Below are 18,836 nucleotides of genomic sequence, written 5' to 3'. Positions count from 1 at the left end.
AGAGACTTATTTGTTGGAATTGCATGAATATGGTGTGCGTGCACGCCTAGTATGTATTAGCTTCATATGTGATTGAGAAAGAAAAAAGATACTCCTCGTAGCCGTGTATGGAGTTGAATACTGTCGTCCGAATTCACCAAACAGGTTTGCAAAAGAAAAGAAAAATACAACACACAAAAGACACAAGAAGGGTCGAGGAGGAATGATCCATGGCCTTTGTTGGGCTATCTGGGCCAAAACCCAGGCCCATCATTCTTTTCCCTTCTTATTATTTAATTTAGTATTATAGAGAGCAGACAATTCTTTTCAAAAAAATTTGAATCCAGGTTTAGGCCTCTTAACAAGGGCTATCCTCCTCCAAATCCCTATTCAGATCAGGCCATCGGGGAGCGTCCATTCCTATTAAAAATTTTAAAGAAATCACAGGGGGAGCGCCTCCGAGAAGTGGGGTCCCCCGTTTCAAAATGGCACCCCATCCGACGCGGACGAGAGGGAGAGGGAGAGGGAAAACCGAAGGGAGGCGACCCGTCAGGTTCCTGTCTCACCTGCGGCGCTGCAGCTGCTCCTGCTCCTCTCCGCGGCGGCGGCAGCGGCGGCCTAGCACTACGGCGGGGCGGCGAGAGATGGAGATCGCGCGAGCCGCGGCCGGCGTGGCCTGCTCCAAGAAGCACCAGAGGATCTACGCGGAGTGGTTCGCCCTCGCCGACCCAGGTAAGGCGCTCCCGCCCGCGCTCCCGTCCCGCACCACCCCCGGAAACCCGCGGAGGTTTTGATGCTTGCTACTCCGCGGGGGTGGGCTCTGTTGCAGATGGCGACGGCCGCGTCACGGGCGCCGACGCCACCAGCTTCTTCGGCATGTCCGGGCTCTCGCGCGCCGATCTCAAGCAGGTGAGCGCGGGACCGCTCGGCTCCTCTCCCCGCTCCTCTTCTCCGGGCCGTTTCGTCTCGGGCTGTCGTTGGTGAACGGCTACTGATGTTTCCCTGTTTGTGGATTTGCGTGCGAAGGTGTGGGCGATCGCGGATTCCAAACGGCAGGGGTACCTCGGATTCGCCGAGTTCGTCACGGCAATGCAGGTTCGTCCACACTCTTTAGGCATCAGTCCTTGCGTCTGCTTCTGATAATGAATGGAGCGGTTGCGCTGCTGCGTTGCGGATTGATGGTCTGAACCCAATTTCAAACTGCAGCTCGTGTCTCTGGCCCAAGCGGGGAACGAGATCACACAGGACAGCCTCAAACGTGAAGGTAGTGTGCTGTGAACTGAACTTCACCTGTTTCCCCCCCTTCTGTGAGTTCATTCGGGTGTGGATGTTTGAACTGGACTGTTCATGATTGTTCGTGCAGACCTGAGCACCTTGGACCCGCCTGTGATGGAAGGTGTCGATGAGGTAGTTGCTGTAAGTCTGAAATCTTCAGATTCTTTGTCATTTCATTCTAATGATTTTGCCCCTGGCAACACAATGTTATGATGAACTGTCGTTTTTCAGAGATCCAAGGCTGTTGTAAAAAGAGTTCACCCAGATGACAATGGTAATCGATATGTTTGCCCCTAGTTATAATCATGTCAGCGAATCATCATTGATGCTACCTATATCTGTTCTTCAGGTACCTCTCAGGTCCAAGCACCTTCCATATATCACTGGTTTGGCTCAAAATCAGCACAGAAGGTATTATATTAACGTGTCGATTTCTAAAACCTTGTACAAAACATGTGGTCCATGTTTTCAATATGCTTTTGATGTACAGCATTGTGGTTCAGCAATTCACTGCTTTTGCATTTCATTTGGCACTCTGCAGGCCCAGATGCCTTTGACTGCTGTTACCTCTGTAATTGATGGCTTGAAAAGACTGTATGTCGAGAAACTGAAGCCTTTGGAAGTCGCCTACAGATTCAATGATTTTGCTAACCCATTATTGGTAAATTTTATTCACAGTTTGGTTTTGCTTGATGCTATAGGTTATAGTGTCCTCAAGTCCTCTCATGCTGATTGTGTTCTTCTGTCATTGTTCACATGTTCCTGCTTTGCTTCTACCATTTTTCAGACAAGCAGTGATTTTGATGCAAAGCCAATGGTTATGCTCTTGGGTCAGTATTCTACAGGGAAAACTACATTCATTAAGCATCTGCTGAAGACAAGCTACCCAGGTTTGATGCTCTATCATATACAGCAGATTTGAGATTCAGTCTTATTGGCCCTACCATCCATTTTGGTTTCAGTTTCCTCTGAATGCATCAAAATTTAACGTCAGTTGTCTGTTTCAATTGCAGGAGCTCATGTCGGACCAGAGCCAACTACTGATAGATTTGTAGTTGTCATGGTAAATGTTAGCCTGAATATTGTATTTTACATGCAGAATGGATATGGGATCTGACTGATGGTCAATTCTATAGCACGTGTACAGTGGGTGCTTCCTTTATATTGGCTAAACTAATGTAGTTGGTCTTTGCTATTGTGATATGATTTTAAGAACTGCTATTGTGCCTATGGTTAGCTATTACCATGAACTGGTGATTGGTGAAAATAAACCTTTATTAGTATCTAAAATGATAGGATTATTGTTGTGTTATTTTGTTTAACCCGCTTCAAAGCTTCGTTAGAACTATACAGCACACTGCACACCTATGGGATATTTCTTGGTTCATTTTTACTTATTCAAAACAAAATTTTCCTGCTGACATCAAAAATATTATCAATTTGCGTCACCTTCTGGCTGCCGCTGTGAGCGTATGCATTCTTTTTTCTTCTGAAATTATTTTTGTTTTCACTTCAGTCAGGATCCGACGGAAGGACTATTCCTGGCAATACTATTGCTGTTCAAGCCGACATGCCATTCACTGGTCTTACAACATTTGGGGGAGCATTTTTGTCAAAGTTTGAATGCTCTCAGATGCCACATCCGGTAAGCTTTAATTGTGATACAGGTACATGGAGAATGCATTCATTTGAGAAACTGAAACCTTCTTTGTTTTATGAAGCTACTAGAGCATATCACCTTTGTAGACACTCCTGGAGTTCTCTCTGGTGAAAAGCAACGGACCCAACGCAGCTATGATTTCACCGGTGTCACATCATGGTTTGCTGCCAAGTGTGACCTTATCCTTCTTCTGTTTGACCCTCACAAGCTTGATATAAGTGATGAATTCAAACGTGTCATTTCATCGTTACGTGGGCATGATGACAAAATACGCGTAGTGTTGAACAAGGCAGACCAAGTTGACACTCAGCAGGTAAAGGCTTTAGTTGCAATCAATTTGTATTGCCTGCTATGCTTATGCTTTGTTTTTGTCAGAAATACAGCATCATATGATGAACAATTTTTCCTCCTATTCATGCTACAGCTTATGAGAGTGTATGGTGCGCTGATGTGGTCTCTTGGAAAAGTGCTAAATACTCCTGAGGTTGTGCGTGTGTATATCGGGTAATTTCTTATGGCTATTCTTTGCTACTTTGCCCTTCGCTATAATTCTGGTGGTTGTATACTTGTATCAGTCTTATACACTAATGATTAAAAAAATGCATGCTGATGGAGGTCCAAAATGGCAAAATACATGTTTGATTTGCTTGGGTTTCAGATTCCTCTTGCAGCTCTTAACAGTTGATCGTTGAAGTATAAATGAAATGTCTGTATCATGAATGAATTCGTCATTGTTGATTTAACTGGATGCTCACTTTGAAACTAATTTTCACACAGGTCATTCAATGATAAACCAGTGAATGACTCAGCTGTAGGCCCAATTGGAAAAGATTTGTTTGAGAGGGAACAAGATGACCTCCTCTGTGACCTGAAAGATATTCCGAAGAAGGCCTGTGACCGCCGAGTAAGTTGAATCACTTGTTTGTCCGAATTCTTCCTTTATGCACCGTACATTTAGACGGACGCCACCATTCACTGCAGGTCAATGAGTTTGTCAAGCGCGCTCGAGCTGCCAAGATTCATGCTTACATAATTGGCCATCTGAAGAAGGAGATGCCCACAATGATGGGAAAAGCTAAGGCTCAACAGCGACTCATAGACAACTTGGAAGATGAGTTTGCAAAGGTACTCACCGACAACTTAATTGCCTGAATGTTTATGTCTGCCTAACCCAGTAGGAATAAGAATAATCATTTAAATCTCTTCGGTGTAGCTTTTGGGCAAGCATAATAACTCATTTACGAGAAACCTTCATTTATTTGCATCTATGATCAAAGTTACAGCCATTTTTCTACTCTTTTTTCCGCAACATCCATGGTTGACTGATACACGCGATCTGGTGTAACAGGTGCAGAGGGAGTACCATCTCCCCGCCGGAGACTTCCCAGACGTGGAGCACTTCAAGCAGGTGTTGGGTGGGTACAGCATCGACAAGTTCGAGAAGCTCAAGCCCAAGATGGTGCAGGCGGTGGACGACATGCTCGCGTACGACATCCCGGAGCTCCTCAAGAACTTCAGGAACCCCTACGAGTGAACCAGAACTGACCTCTCGTCTGTCGTAAAAGATTACCTTGAGCCGTCACCTCTGGTGATGGAGGAGGGACTAGGGAGGAGGCGAAAGGAATGTGAGAGATGCAGACGGTTTTACCAGCAGTCCCCGTCGTGTCAAAACAGAGAGGATGCGCGAGGAATTGAGCATTCAGAAAGGCGTAGCGCGTAGGCTGTTCAGTTCAGTTGCAGCGCCTGTGCTCTACGGCTGCTGTACGCGCAGGACTTGTGGTATCGTTTGCCGTCTCGCTGTGATAATTTTTTGCCCCCCTTGCGAGGGTTGCTAGTGGCGATGCGATAGCATGCTGCAACGATAACTTGCGGCCATGTGATGTTGCTGGGCGTGGGCGGCACACGGCGCATGAATGTTGCAGCAGCACCGCACTGCAACCTGCCAGATCCTGTGGCCGTGCAGTCAGCCGCGTTTCCCGTTTGAGTGCTCGGCAGATCGTTTGGACCTCTGGATGGACGGTGTCCGGCTGACTCCACACACATGATAATGGGCTCGCCCATGAAGTGGGACCGTGTGTCTCGTAGCCCTGCTTGCCTTGAAATATATTTAGGGGTTGTTTTGGTTACGGGGAATCGTTGTATCGAATCCTAATTAGAGGACTAAATATGAGATAATTATAAAATTAATTGCACAAATGGTGACTAATTAATCTTCATCTGTACATACAATTAGTTTTATAATTAGTATATGTTTAATACTTCTAATTAGTAAATAGGGACAAATTTAGTCTGTGCATCTGAACACTCCCTTATTTAGTTATAAATAAATATATATTAAATCCTAGATGAACAAACAGCTTGAGATTTATTCATAAATAAATCCTAGACGAGCACGCCACGGTTAAATCGTTAGCTTTTGACAAACTAGCTCGTTTTACCCACTGTTAGTACCGATCAAGTTTGGCACTTGCTGGAACGGTCTCGGATGCAGCTCACGTTTGCTTCCATTGCAGTAGTCCACCACCGATCCTCTCCACAGCCACAAGCCGGCACCGGGCACGCACCGGCGCGCACGCGCCGCGAATATGCCGCGCCCCGCACTAGTGGCGCCGCGGCTACCACCACGACACCGGCGCACCCACCGCCGAACGAATCGCGCCCAACCACACCACACCACCGGTCTGGTGCGAGGTGGAGAGAGAGCGCGCGCATCAGCGTGGGGCGAATGCGATGCGGGTGACGAGGGACGGAGGGGGCGGCCTGCACCCTGCAGCTGGAGAGAGAGAGAGAGAGAGAGAGAGAGAGAGAGAGAGAGGGAGGGAGGCAGCCGACCGACCCCGGGACGTGGACGTGGTGACGCGGTCGGGCGGAGACCAACCAGCAAACCGACGCGGCGCCCGGGTCGTGGCGGGCCCGGTGAGTCAGCCCCCCGCGTCGCCGTGCCGACCAAACAGGCGGGCAGGCGCGGGAGGGGAGAGGGAGAGGGAGAGGAAAGCCGGAAAGGGGAGGAGAGGAAAGGCTCTACTCGGGCCAGGCCAAACGCGGAGTCGCCGAGGACAGGAGGAGGACGGCAGAGGAGGAGGGGAGGAAGGAGGGGGGCAGCGCGCGCGTGGAGGAGGAGGAGGAGAAGAGGAGGGATGCGGCTGGCGAGGCTGCCGCCGGTCCCGGCGCCGGCGGGGGACGCGGAGGTGAAGTACCGCGGGGTGCGGCGGCGGCCGTCGGGGCGGTACGCAGCCGAGATCCGGGACCCGGCCCGGAAGACCCCGATCTGGCTCGGCACCTTCGACTCCGCCGAGGCCGCCGCGCGCGCCTACGACGCCGCCGCCAGGTCCATCCGCGGCGCCGCCGCGCGGACCAACTTCCCTCCCTCTGGCCCCGCGGTCGCGCCGCCGCCTCCGCCGCACCCCGCCACGTCCCCCGCCGCGGCGACGTCTAGCCACAGCAGCACCGTCGAGTCCTGGAGCGGCGGCGGCGCGCCGGGCCCCGCCGCCGCGGTCACGGCAGCAGGGGTTCCCCGCGGCGGCGGCGCCGCCCCGGCCGCCGAGGAGGACTGCCGCAGCTACTGCGGGTCGTCCTCGTCCGTCCTCTGCGAGGAAGGCGCGTCGGGCGCCGCCGGCGACGAGGCCGCCGCCCCGCCGCGGTGCTCGCCGCTGCCCTTCGATCTGAACGTGCCGGACACGGAGGCGGCCGACGAGATGGACTGGCGCTGCGACACGCTGCTCCGCCTCTAGCCGCCGCGAACCAGCCACGACCATGAGCCAGCGGCAAGCACTCACTCCCGAAACTGGTACCGGATCGCGCTCGCTCCTCCGTGTTCCCGGGCTCGCTCATCCGGTGAGCAATGCTTGCTGCCGACTGCCGAGTGCTATCTCGATAGAAATTGATAATTTTTTTCCTGCTCTTTTTTTAGTCTCTTTTGCCGCTCTCAAGATTCGGTAATACTCGTGATAATGTGAGTAACTTCATCATGTACTCCGTGGAGAGAATCTCTTCCTGTAATCTTCCAATGTATCTCTATAGTATGATGTCTGTATCCACGGCCTCTTGCTGTAATTCTGAAGAAGATAATGGAATTAAGAGAAATTTACGCAGACCGTGCTTCTGCTGAATCCCTGTTAGCTCCTGGCTGTCGCTTGCATGTCGATTTTGAGCACAAGTTCGGAAAGTGAAACATTATCTTCAGTTCGGAGGCCACAGCCGAAAACAGCTGATCTTTCTGAAGATGCTTGGCGGCATTGTGTGCCATAACCAGAAGCCATTCAGATCAGCAGTTGCATGCTCTAAAAGATAGAAACACCATGATCCTCGTGGTACTTCATTTCGAGCTTCATCATTTTCATCCACTAATCACTACGTACTATCACTTGCTCAAAAAAGTGGGCCAGGGGCATGGATGTTTTAAGGCTAATCCTTCAGGAACATGTCAGTTCACAGGTTCAAGCTAAACCTGCGCAGTGCGCAGGCTGCGATGCCCAGCCACGCCTGAACGTGCAAGCAACAATCGATGAGTGAGGACAAGGATCACCGGTGTGGCGTGGGCAAGAAATGCGGTATTTGGTTGACAGGAGATGCAGAGTATGATGGATCCAAAATCCAAACAGATCTGACCTTTCTGGGACGCATTGCAGCATCCTGCAGAGCCGTCAGAGAGCCATTCAGATCACCAGTTGCATCCTGCACGATGATCTCCCTGGTACTTACCGGCCTCATCGCCGGCGCACTGCCTCCTGCTGAATACGAGCCAGAGAGAGAGAGAGAGATGAAGGCTATCCTGTTCGCGTGTTCTACGGATGCTGCGGCTGAGAAGAAATGCATCCTCTTGTAGCATCTTCCAAAGCTTCCGGGCCAGTCTAGAGAAGAAGAGCTCGAAAGGAAGTTTCAATCTGGGGACGTTTCGATCAGATTACGTACTACTAGATTATCCTGCGCGCCGCGGATCGGGATTGAGATCGGGGTTGGCTGTAGCTGCAGCCTGTCAGCCGCAGCGGTTGGGACCGTCAGATCTCCACTCTGATCGAGCGGCACGCGAGAACGGAGCACGGGAACGAGCCCCGTGTCTCCACCTGGACTCTGGCTGTCACGTACCGTGCACACGCGTTGCGCGTAGTACGTCTGGCATACGCGAGGGGCAGGCAGCTAGACTCGAGAAGGACCAGCCGACGGCGAACGCTAGGACAGACAGGTGGATGGCAGCGCGTGGCGCTGGACGGCTGGCTAGACTTCGAGTGGCGCGGCGGCCCTGCTGCTCGTGCCGTCCGGGCTGCCGCTGTCCTGGCACACGCTCGCCCGAGCAACGGCCGCCTCAGCTCAGAACGGCTCATCTTGCTCAGACGCATGGCAGGTTCGAGACGGGTCGAGAAGGTGGGAGAATCCGACGAGGATTCGCCCTAGGTAGGATCCAACCTGATGCCTCCTCGTGTAGGGGCGGAGCCCGAATCAAATGAATTTCACCCAGAGCTTGCCGATTGTGGTTGGGCGCGCGGCCGCCGGTGGCCTGCGGCGACCACGGCGATGGCGTTCTCGCCGGCGTGAACAGAGGACATGGCTTTCGATGGGCCGGGCAGCGAGAGCGAATGAATCCAGTAGCTTTGTGTGCTGGGCCGTCTCCAACCCATTCCGCTGTAACAAAGTCAGCTTATAGTTCAATTTCCGCTCATTTTTGTTCGTGTGGCCCGTGGCCGAGAAATCAACCGCGCGCCACGAGTAACCGAAGAAAAAGCTAGCAGCCACGGTGGACCCTACAGCCAAGTCAGTCGCACCACACACGTTCTTTTGGGTGATTATACGTCACTTGAGGCGATCGGCCCACGAGCGGCCTAAAAGCGACACAACGATCTTCTTCCTCCTCCTTGCTCTACCCGTGCGTCGTCGGATCCACCGCCGCCGACCACCACCACAGCCAGAGTTGCTCGCCCCCACGCTGCCCTCCAACACCGTCTCCGACGGTTCCCGCCGTCAAATTCGCCGCCACCAATCTCCGCCGTTCTAACCTAGCTCCGTTGAGCGTCGGGATCTCACCGTGACTCCCTAGCCGCCGACCTCCCTCTATGGACGGGCACGTTGGAGACAACCCAGCCTCAGCAACATGAACCCTCGAAACCCCGAACCCTAATCCTAATACAACGGCGAACGGAGGAGGAAAAAGATGCAGCGCGAGAGGAGGAAAAAAGCCGTCGTGAGCTGAAATTGAACATGGGCTGAATACCTCTTCAGACGATTCTTCAAGCGATGGCCTCCACCACCATCTATGCCGCCGTCCCGCGCGCGGTCTACTACGTCACCATGCTCTTCCGCGCCACCCGCCTCCTTGGCCCGCCCCGCCTCCGGCACTTCATTGTCCCGGCCCAGACGCCGCCGACGTCGACACCAACGGCTAGGCCTCTCCCGACGCCGACGGCAACAACAACAAGGCCGACGTTAGCGACAGGGGCACAGGGCCATGTACCTGTCCCTGCTCGTCCTCGGCGCTGCCTGCCTGTTCGCCCTCGGCGCCGTCGTTGGCTGGCTCGCCCTCAGGCCCCAGGCCGACAGCCAGCCCGTGCGCGTGAGCGTGACCCTGCAGCGCCATCGTCTACCCTCTGCCCCAGCATGAGCTGCCCAGTCCCGTGACGGCGTCGGTGACAACTCGACTGAAGCCAGCTGCTGCTGGACCGGGCTGCCGGGTCTTAGCGCCGGCGCACAGCGCACCCGGCGTCCCGGCCGGGAGAGCAGCACGTAGTCTTTGCTGCTCGTTGCATTTCTTTCCTTGCGCAAACATGCATGGATGGTGCGCCAGCGACAAGGACGACGACGACGTCGCCGGCGGCGACGATAACAAGGACAAGAATGCGCGCGTGGGGCTCTGCAGCGTGCTCGGGGGAGCGCAGGTTGGTGGAGGTCCCCCGGCACCGCCACGCCCAAACGACCGTCGCCATGGCCGCGCCGCCGGGCCACTCAGCCACTGGATTGGCGCCGGCGGGTCCATGGTCCTCGAGTCCGATCTGGCCACCGGAGCCCTCGGCGAGCACTATGTAGCCATGGCCAACATGCTCCACATCCCTCGAGTGTATGAAATCTAGAATCCTTCACATCTGCAGTGAGGGAAGTTGTTGCGTTCGTGTGGACCGCGTGCACGGAAACGTTCGGCATGGCACTGCACGGCGGTGCCGCTCGGGGGGCTCGGCGGACAGCGTCGTGTCGGCGCGGGGCTCACACAGATGGACGTGGTCAGGTCCCTCAGGGTGCACACGGCACGCAGCTGATGGCTCGGCGACGGGAACGAGGCCGTGGTTCGGCATGGCCATCGACGCAATCGAGCGATACGCGCATCGTCCGGTGGCGCGGCTGCAGCCGTGTCTGATCAAGGAATCGGCGTGGCGGAGTTCAAGAGGAAGGTGGCCGAGTAACGGGCGAGCCACAAGGCCGTCGTACCCGGCGGCCGACGCCGGCACTTCCGCGGCTGCAGCCAACCGACGGCCGATAGCGGGCACGCCTGCGCGTTGGCGGCCTGAGGCCTGGCACCGGCATGGGCGTTCGAGTCTTGGGATGACAATTATACCTAAGTTTCCGCGGGCTTCGTACCCAATCGATGAGGGTATGGGTAAGAAATCTCATCCGCGGGTTTGGTTGGCTCATGTACTCTGTGGGTAACCATTACCTATCTGATAACCATTAGGTGTCCGAAATACAAGAATGTGTTCCACTGAACTAATATTATTATCATGCTTATGCCTCGTTTTCTTATTGTCTGGACTACATTGACTCACAGTAAGATCGGTTGGACTAACAAATGTGAGTGAGATTTTGCTTCATTGTTTGTAGCGATGTGAATGCATTGTTACTTGTAGTGTTTGCTCATATGGAGTACTTTGGTTGGAAATTGAATGTATTTTTTTGCGTGCAACTATAAAAGTAGACCCTAAAGATAATAAAAATAGTGTGGAACGGATTGTTTAGTTATTTTACTAATAATTTAAATTGGCTTGACTGAGCAATAGATTCGAGCTATACTAGTCTATATGCTCAAAATAACATGTTATTTGTGTTACCATAAATAGATCCGATGGTTATCAGTTACCCAGTGGGTACGAGCATGGGTATAAAAAATTTTCACCGGTCTAGATAAAGCTTAGAGTTCTAGGTACTCTCATAAACGAGTATTTACTCTAGCGAGAGTTCCCCTACGTACCCACGAGTCAATGGCAATTGCTAGCCCCACATTCCAGTCTCCCATGCAAAACCACTTGCGAAGCTTGGATAATGTGTCATGTGGGTTGCGTTGCTGGCAAGAAATCGCAGTTGTTGAAGGTGCACAACTGGCAGCAGTGAGGGATTGGCCCTACAAATGGCCTCCACACTCCCGCTCCTCCTCTCATCACAACGGTTTCCGCCTCCACCTTGCTGCCCAGCGCCACCATCCTAAGCAACTGCAACCGCCTAACCCAAATCCTACCAGCTCCAGAGCGAGCTCGCTCCCCCTTCCCTGCGCATTGTTGGACTTGTCTCATCCATGCTCTGCTCCTAACGGATACGAGGACACCGACCACAGTTCTGATTTTGATCTACCAGATACACAAGCGGCCTTTGTCGGACAAAGATCCGATTAGGTTAGTTCGGCTTTGTCTGAATCAACAGGTATGGCCCTAACATTTCTAGACCTAGAATGCGATGAAAATTAGAGGACCTGCTAGTTGTAAACTCAATCATCTACTGCTATAAGTTTCTAGGTATTTCTAAACATATAATTAAATTATTAGAGGTGATGTGTTTGTGTGGTTGGTTCATAAGAATACAAAACAGATTTATAGAAAAATATCTCCATGAAAGATCTAAAGAAATGCATGGTGGTTATATATTTTTTTCCTAATAAATAATATGTTGTTATTATTTTGGTATTAGAATCCACGGATAAATAATGAAGTAATCGAGGCTAGAAGATAATATATGTAGCAAAAACAATAGTTAATTGAGCAACATATACCCTTTTTATCGTTTTGACTCAACATCAAAGGTAGGCCAATGCACAATCAGATTGTCTCTAATCTCCTTAATATAGTTGTAATACTGAAGTTTGGTTGGTCGGACACTTGGATGACCTCATCACTAATAATACCGTGCCTGCTTTGTAAGTTTATAGATAGGATAATTTGTTGGAAACTTAGTCCTAAAAAATTTTTAGTCATTCATCTTTCATTTAAACATGCAACCAACTCGAGAATAGATATTTACAACATAAGTTGTCATCCACTACCAGCAAAGTGGACTTCTCCTAGAACCTTCGACGTCGAGTTGGACGGGTCGGCAACTGGTCGTACGAAGCTGGAGAGGACGTGCACGACCTCGCGCATGGTGGGTCGCGCCTGGCTGCTCTCGCGGACGCACGATATGCCCACCCTGAAGAGCCCCGCGATCAGGCCGGCCGGCTCCGGCGGCAGCCGTGGGTCGGCCACGGCCAGGACTGCCGTGGCGTCCGACGGCCTCGGCACGGCGCTCCGGGCCCAGTGGACGAGGTCGATCTCGTCGCCGAAGTCGCCGAGCGGGCGGCGCCCCGTGACCAGCTCCAGCAGCACCACGCCGAAGCTGTACACGTCCGTCTTCTCGTCCACCCGCAGCGTGTACGCGTACTCTGCACACAAGATGGAGATGGTCAGGTGGACGTCGCTTGTGATGCATGCCAACGCCACGATCACATTGAGACGCATTGTTCGTTCTTACCGGGGGCGATGTACCCGTACGTGCCGGCGACGACCGACACGCACTCCGCCGCCGCCACAGCGCCGGAGCCGGACGCGCCGCGGCGGAGGAACTTGGCGAGGCCGAAGTCGGCGACGTGCGCCTCCATCGCGGAGTCCAGCAGAATGTTGCTGGACTTGACGTCGCGGTGCAGGATCCTCGGCTTGCACTCGTGGTGCAGGTAGCACAGCGCTCGCGCCGCCTCAGTGGCGACGCGGAGCCTGGCGCCCCAGCCCAGCAGCGCCCCGCGCTCGCCGTGCAGGACTGTGCCCAGCGACCCCGCCGGCATGTACTCGTACAGCAGCAGGCTCCCCTCCGCGCCCGACGCGAAGCCGAGCAGCCGCACGATGTTGCGGTGCCGGACGCCGCCGAGCGTGGCCACCTCTGCCCGGAAGCCGTGGTCGCGGCGGCCGGGGCCCCGGAGGCGCTTGACGGCGACCTCCGCGCCGCTGCGTGTCGCGCAGCGGTACACGGTGCCTGCGCCGCCCCTTCCGACGACGTTCTCCTCCCTGAGGCACCCGAGCACGTCGTCCATTTCCAGGTCCAGGTTCTGGAACCTCGTCATCTTCCAAGCCGCAGGCCGCCGCCTCGCCGCCTGCCACCACTTTAGCCCAAGGTACACGGCCATGGCCACCACCACGGCGCTGACGGCCGGCACAAGCCACAGCAGCATCGTCCATGTCTTGTCGTCTCGCCGCCGCGAACGCTGCAGACGTGAGCACGAGGCGGCAGTGACGCGCTCCACACAGAGGCCAGGGTTGCCTTCAAAATCTGTCGCGTCTGAGACGGCGAACACTCCCTGAAGTTGCGACTGTAACACACGGCCACTGAGGTTGTTGTAGGACACGTCGAGGACACCGAGGCCGATCATCTTACTGATCTCCAGGGGAAGCTCGCCGGAGATGCTGTTCCTCGACAGGTTCAGCATTGTCAGAACCTTCAGATTCGTGATCTCTGTTGGTATCTCACCGGCCAGCTGGTTGCGGCTGAGGTCCAGCACGGTCAGCGACTCGCAGTGGCTGAGCTCTCCCGGGACGCCGGCGGTGAGCGCGTTGGCGCTGAAGTTGAGCAAGGACAGCTTCTTGAGGTGGCCGATCTCCGGCGGCACAGGACCGGATAACCTGTTGGACGCCCCTGACAAAAAGCCTAGCCCGGCACTGGGGATCACCTTCGGGAGCTCGCCTGAGAGCAAGTTGTCGCTCAAGTCCAACATGCTGTTCATGGGAAGATCAAGAAGGCCGGCCGGAATGGAGCCATTGAGGAAGTTGCTGTTCAGGCGAACTTTTGCAAGCGTCTTGCAGTTCCCGAGGTCTTCGGGGATTGGCCCAGAAAGCTTGTTCCGCATCAGAAAGAGAAACTGAAGCCGCCTCCCGGCACAGAGGCCGGGCGGTATGGCGCCGGTGAGCCGGTTGTCCGTGACATCCAGCGTCAGCAGCCTGCCGTTCTTGCCCAGGTTGGCCGGGAGCTCCCCGGTGAGATTGTTTTCCCATGCTTGGAGGATTTCCAGCTGAGATAATTCCCCAACGAACTCCGGAATCACACCTTGGAGTTCGTTTCCATGCAGATTGAGCAGTTTCAGTCTGGTTAGGCCGGCGAAGCTTGCAGGTATCTCGCCGGTAAGCTTGTTGAAAGAGAGATCGATGTTCACGAGGTTCTTGAGGTTGCCGAGTTCGGCCGGGATTTCCCCGACCAAGTTGTTCGAATATAGGTAGAGCGTTTCGAGCCGAGTGAGGCGGCCGAGCTCCGGAGTGATAGGTCCCGTGAGATTGCAGTGGGCCATGTCAAGCGAGATGAGAGCCTCGAGCTCGCCGAACTCCGACGGGATGCCACCGTCGAACACGTTGTCGTGACCTAGATACATCTCCTTTAGTCTCTTGAGCCTCGACAGTGACGGTGGCACGCGGCCGGATAGGAAGTTGCCGTTGAGCCCAAGGTGCTCGAGCTGCTTGGAGGCGCCGTACTCCTCCGGTATTCCGCCCGAGAAGTAGTTCTCGCCAAGGTGCAGGTGCCGCAACCTGCCGCCGCCGAAAGGCGGCAGGGGTCCGGTGAGGCTGTTGTTGTAGACGTCGATCACCTCGGCGGAGGGGAAGTAGGGTTCCGGTCCGGACGGAAAGAAGCCGGAGATGTTGTTGGTGGAGAGGTTGAGGTGCCGGAGGAGAGGCATCGAGGCGAGCGATGCGGGGATGGGGCCCGACAGGGAGCAGGCGGCGACGGTGAGGCTGGCGAGAGCGTCGAGCAGCGAGACCTCGGTTGGGAGCACGCCGCCGTGGAGAGGGACGCCGGTGAGATTGATGGCGACGACGCGGTTGCCGGAGGCATCGCAGGTGACCCCGGAGAAGTTGCAGTAATGATGGCTCGCCGCCGGGGACGACGATGGCGGCGGCGGCGTCGCGACGTCCCAGTCGGCGAGCGAGGTGCTGTTGCGGGCGCTGCGGGAGAGCAGGGAGGACTTGAGCTTGGAGAGCGCGTACAGATCGCCGCTCGTCACCGGCGAGGCTCCCGCGGAGACGGCCGTCACGGCGAGAAGTGGCAGCAGGAGGAGGCGTATGCACGGACGGAGGTTGTTGCGTCGCACCTGCGCCATGGCGGGCGTGCATGAGGTGAGCGCCGGTTGAGGCGAGTCAGGCAGTCACCACACTACAAGAGCATCAAGCAAGCACGTACAGTACCTGATCAGGCGGTCCTCGTCAACGTCAACGATAATGATGGTCAGCGAGGGTCGTCATTGGGAGCTTAATTTAAGGATCACTCCCCCAACTGCGCTAGTACTTTTGATGGCATTCCTTTCGCATTCATTTTAGCCTTTTATTTTAAATTCGTTTAGGCACCAACAAGCATGCTGCCTTTTACTCAAGACTTGGGCGTCGTCTCAGTAGCCATCTTATTGCTGGGTAAACTTATCCCTCCGCATTATCCATCCAACTTTTGGTTGCTAGGTGGTTATCTCTATTTTCTAAATATATTATAATTATACCTTAGCTACTAGTATATAAAAGTTAATATATCCACATATTCTATATACGAGTACATATCCAACATATATATCATCGTGGATGGTCTAGTATGATCATATACTCCACATACATACTTTCTGTAGGGTTTTATGAGATCCATACGTAGGAGTAGCTACACGCACGTATAGAAAGAATTTTTCCTATATAGATATAGATATAGCCCCGTTGGAATCTCTATTTTGCACTGAGGTGTAGATGCCTTCCTGGCAGGCGAGAAATGCGCTCCACTTTCGATCATAGTGGTTCGAATTTAGTGGTTGCTTACCATAAAGCCGCCTGCACTTAGGGCCCCTTGGTTCCCCGAAACTGAACTTTAATCCCATCGCATCGGATGTTTAGACACCAATTAGAATATTAAATATAGTTTAATTACAAATTCAATTGTGCAAATGGAGGCTAATTTGCAAGACGAATCCATTAAATCTAATTAGTTCATGATTTGACCATATTGTGCTAAAGTAAATATGTGCTAATGATGAATTAATTAGACTTAATAGATTCATCTCCTGAATTAGCACCGGCTGTTGTTAAAGAAAGATGTCTTATACCTCTATTTTGCATCGGCATCGGTTAATGTTAAAGAAAGATTACTCTGCTGTCTGTCGTGAAAGCGGAAACCTTCTGGTCATCCTGCGCGGAGGTCCCATCTATCTGGGCCGTGAAGCACCCTTTGGAATTGGGGACAGATCAGCTTCTTAACTGAGAGGAAAGTCATGAATGGATGGTGTTCCCTTGAAACATCATCAAAAGGTGCATAGAAATTTCGAGTTTTATAAAAGTCTGTGCGGTAGGTACATGCCGCTGACGATCGCGAACACGGGTTCATACCATCCGTCCTTCTTCCGGTAGACGAGACCGGGTTCGATACAAGTGACGCTCATTCATGATTCATCCTCAGCCAACGCGGCAATCCAAAATGGGTCAATCAGGTGGCGTGGATTAACATTTTCGGCATCCCTACGGCGAACTTTTACGAGCCAACAACACCGCGATGGTCCGCTTTGCGGAGGTATTTCCTGGCAACTCTATAGCCATCGTAGAAACAAAGCCCGTCTTTCATAAACAGAGAGCCATGGATGCCAGCAACCATCGGCTTCGGATCTATCTTCATCGCCCTGAGCCACTACTAAAAAATAATTTTTACCCGTCCCTACAAATCTTATTTTAAGTAGTGAGGGTGGCGGAGTTTCTTAAGATATGGAGTGCCAACTCAAGCTGAGCTTTCTGGCCATAAAACCCTGTAATGCTGACCAGATTCAAATGAGAGTGAGGGTGCGAAGGAAGGCTCCTCAGCTCGCCGTCACGCCTGTGATACTGTCTAAGGGCCTGTTCGTTTCCTGCTATCTAAACTTTAGACCCATCACATCAAAGAGAATCTTGCTATTTAGAAGTATTAAATAAAATCTATTTATAAAACTTTTTGCACAGCTAGGTGCTAATTCGCGAGACAAATTTAATGAGCCTAATTAATCCATAATTTGCCACAGTGATGCTACAGTAATTATTCGCTAATCATGGACTAATATACCTCATTAGATTCGTCTCGCGAATTAGCACTAGGGTTCTGCAATTAGTTTTGTAATTAGACTTTATTTAATACTTCTATAAGATTCTCTTTGATGTGACCCCTCTAAAATTTAGATACCCGGAAACGAACACACCCTAAGTTTGTGATCCATCAACACCTGTAGAAGTGGTGATTATAAGTTCTATACATGAGAGCACCACACAATTAATTGTTCTTTTAAAACTGCTGGTAAGTTCGTAACAATGGGTTTATATAATATTATAAGCAGCATAGCAACCAGTTAACTAAGGTGGTATCAGCTTTGTTAAAGATCAATAAGTTATTACTTTATTAACGGAGTGAAGTAGAGCTTCTGCCCTTGTTTTTTTATAAAGAAAAACATAAAATGTCTATCGAACTTACATGGATTTCCAGCTTTTCCATGATAGGAGCAGCCTGAAGGAGGCAGGCAAGGTCAAGGACATCAGCCCCAAATCCCAGGAAAAAAACAAAATTTAATTCCAACCTCACATGCCTTAGATAGAGAAAGTTGAGAGGCCTGTTCGGCAAAGTAGCTCTCTAACACATAGAAAGGTAACCAGAAAAAAGAATTAACACCAATTAAATAAAACAGATGATGCACATAAACATTGGAAATCAATACAATTGTAATTAACTCAAACCCAGCTCTTCGGTTGTTAGAGACAGTGTCTCAAGATAACGTAGAGTACTGGGCAATTCAGTGAACATATATGCCAGGGCATCAATATATTTCTCAAAGCGCTAGAAGGTGCTAATGGCATCAATGGGCCTTCATATTCAAAGGTTATCAAGTCAAAATGTAACTCTATACCTTGAAGCAAGGGACACTGGCTGATATGCAAATGCTTAATGCGATTCGTAGGATGGATGTACGTAGGCATGTGAGAGGACCGTGACGGGGAGGTGAATTAGGCATTTAAAAATTAAAGCTCTAAGCATATATATAAAAATTTATTTCAAATTCTATCTAAATATGCACTAGATTTTTCTATGTGTTGCTATCTCTACCGCGTAAAAGTTTTGCACTCTAGATTCCAATCCTACAAACTGCATAAGGCAATTCTAGAAAAGGTAAAAGTGGAAAAAAAGTGCAAAATAAGTGTGGAAGTAAAGGGGTAGAGAATGCAAACTGCCGGCGCGGCAACACGGCGATTTTTACCGAGGTATCGGAAAGCAATGCTTTTCAATAGTCCTAGTCCTCGTTGTTGGAGCCTCTCTCAAGAGATGCCCGCGCAAGGGCATAAACTCCTCGATCGAGTAATTCCGTGGATAGCTGACTGGCCTTCTCCGTACGCAAATAGGTCTCCGCCTAGCCTCTTCCGGATGCTCCCCGCTTCATCCGCCGTCTTCACTAAGTAGAGCTTCATCAAAACACCAAGGGCCTCTCCTCCCTCTTACAACTACCAGCGGCCATTCCACAAGCGCGGTTGGAGAGTCTCGCAAGACTTACGAGCCCCGGATTTACAACTCTTGGTTGGTGCGCGCAAGCACCGATACAATAGAGGTGTGCAAACCTCGCCTAACTCTAGACTAATTCGCTAAGCGGCCTAAACTAGCACTAAACAAGTCCTAAGACTTTTACTAATTGCCTTAATCTTCTCTTAAGCACTTTGGTGGATTGAGCACTAAGAAATGTGTAGAACACAAG

At 52.1% G+C, this 18,836-nt stretch overlaps 3 protein-coding genes and 1 long non-coding RNA gene across 5 annotated transcripts; 2 read left to right on the top strand and 2 right to left on the bottom strand.

Annotated features, from left to right (window-relative positions):
- The first annotated feature begins 512 nt into the window (after positions 1 to 512).
- Positions 513 to 4,779, top strand: LOC112894761 (EH domain-containing protein 1-like). Of its 2 annotated transcripts, none has more exons than XM_025962579.1 (16): positions 513 to 711; positions 809 to 888; positions 1,006 to 1,074; positions 1,186 to 1,243; positions 1,343 to 1,386; positions 1,486 to 1,528; positions 1,604 to 1,665; positions 1,796 to 1,915; positions 2,042 to 2,144; positions 2,268 to 2,317; positions 2,771 to 2,899; positions 2,976 to 3,227; positions 3,339 to 3,418; positions 3,692 to 3,818; positions 3,896 to 4,039; positions 4,263 to 4,448. In XM_025962579.1, exons 1-16 carry the CDS (start codon positions 624 to 626, stop codon positions 4,446 to 4,448), a joined length of 1,635 nt encoding a protein of 544 aa, XP_025818364.1. In that variant the 5' UTR covers positions 513 to 623. The 2 variants fall into 2 exon arrangements, with proteins under 2 accessions (XP_025818364.1, XP_025818356.1); XM_025962571.1 differs by having other exon boundaries at positions 624 to 711; positions 1,343 to 1,395; positions 4,263 to 4,779.
- Positions 4,780 to 5,743: 964 nt separating this feature from the next.
- On the top strand, positions 5,744 to 7,023 carry LOC112880953 (ethylene-responsive transcription factor 3-like). Its single transcript, XM_025945704.1, has one exon. It carries the CDS (start codon positions 6,052 to 6,054, stop codon positions 6,643 to 6,645), a length of 594 nt encoding a protein of 197 aa, XP_025801489.1. The 5' UTR covers positions 5,744 to 6,051; the 3' UTR covers positions 6,646 to 7,023.
- Positions 7,024 to 7,076: 53 nt separating this feature from the next.
- On the bottom strand, positions 7,077 to 7,853 carry LOC112881048. The gene is made up of 2 exons (XR_003226446.1): positions 7,523 to 7,853; positions 7,077 to 7,396 (listed from the first exon to the last, which is right to left on the bottom strand). It is a non-coding gene; the product is annotated as an uncharacterized LOC112881048 (long non-coding RNA).
- A 4,279-nt stretch (positions 7,854 to 12,132) lies between these two features.
- LOC112884384 (leucine-rich repeat receptor-like kinase protein THICK TASSEL DWARF1) lies at positions 12,133 to 15,209 on the bottom strand. The gene is made up of 2 exons (XM_025949765.1): positions 12,608 to 15,209; positions 12,133 to 12,518 (listed from the first exon to the last, which is right to left on the bottom strand). Exons 1-2 carry the CDS (start codon positions 15,207 to 15,209, stop codon positions 12,133 to 12,135), a joined length of 2,988 nt encoding a protein of 995 aa, XP_025805550.1.
- Positions 15,210 to 18,836: the final 3,627 nt, after the last annotated feature.

Source organism: Panicum hallii, chromosome 1 (assembly GCF_002211085.1).
Source record: "Panicum hallii strain FIL2 chromosome 1, PHallii_v3.1, whole genome shotgun sequence".
Lineage (NCBI taxonomy): Eukaryota > Viridiplantae > Streptophyta > Magnoliopsida > Poales > Poaceae > Panicum > Panicum hallii.
The sequence above is the reverse complement of the archived record's forward strand: the minus strand, read 5'-3'. Positions and strand labels throughout refer to the sequence as shown.

Excerpts from the sequence above, each read along its gene's own strand:
- LOC112894761 (XM_025962571.1), top strand. The coding sequence starts at position 624 with ATGGAGATCGCGCGAGCCGCGGCCGGCGTGGCCTGCTCCAAGAAGCAC. Across the intron at positions 712-808 it reads GTTCGCCCTCGCCGACCCAG|ATGGCGACGGCCGCGTCACG; the intron begins GTAAGGCGCTCC and ends GCTCTGTTGCAG. Across the intron at positions 1,666-1,795 it reads GCTCAAAATCAGCACAGAAG|GCCCAGATGCCTTTGACTGC; the intron begins GTATTATATTAA and ends GGCACTCTGCAG.
- LOC112880953 (XM_025945704.1), top strand. The coding sequence starts at position 6,052 with ATGCGGCTGGCGAGGCTGCCGCCGGTCCCGGCGCCGGCGGGGGACGCG.
- LOC112884384 (XM_025949765.1), bottom strand. The coding sequence starts at position 15,209 with ATGGCGCAGGTGCGACGCAACAACCTCCGTCCGTGCATACGCCTCCTC. Across the intron at positions 12,519-12,607 it reads GTACGGGTACATCGCCCCCG|AGTACGCGTACACGCTGCGG; the intron begins GTAAGAACGAAC and ends TCTTGTGTGCAG.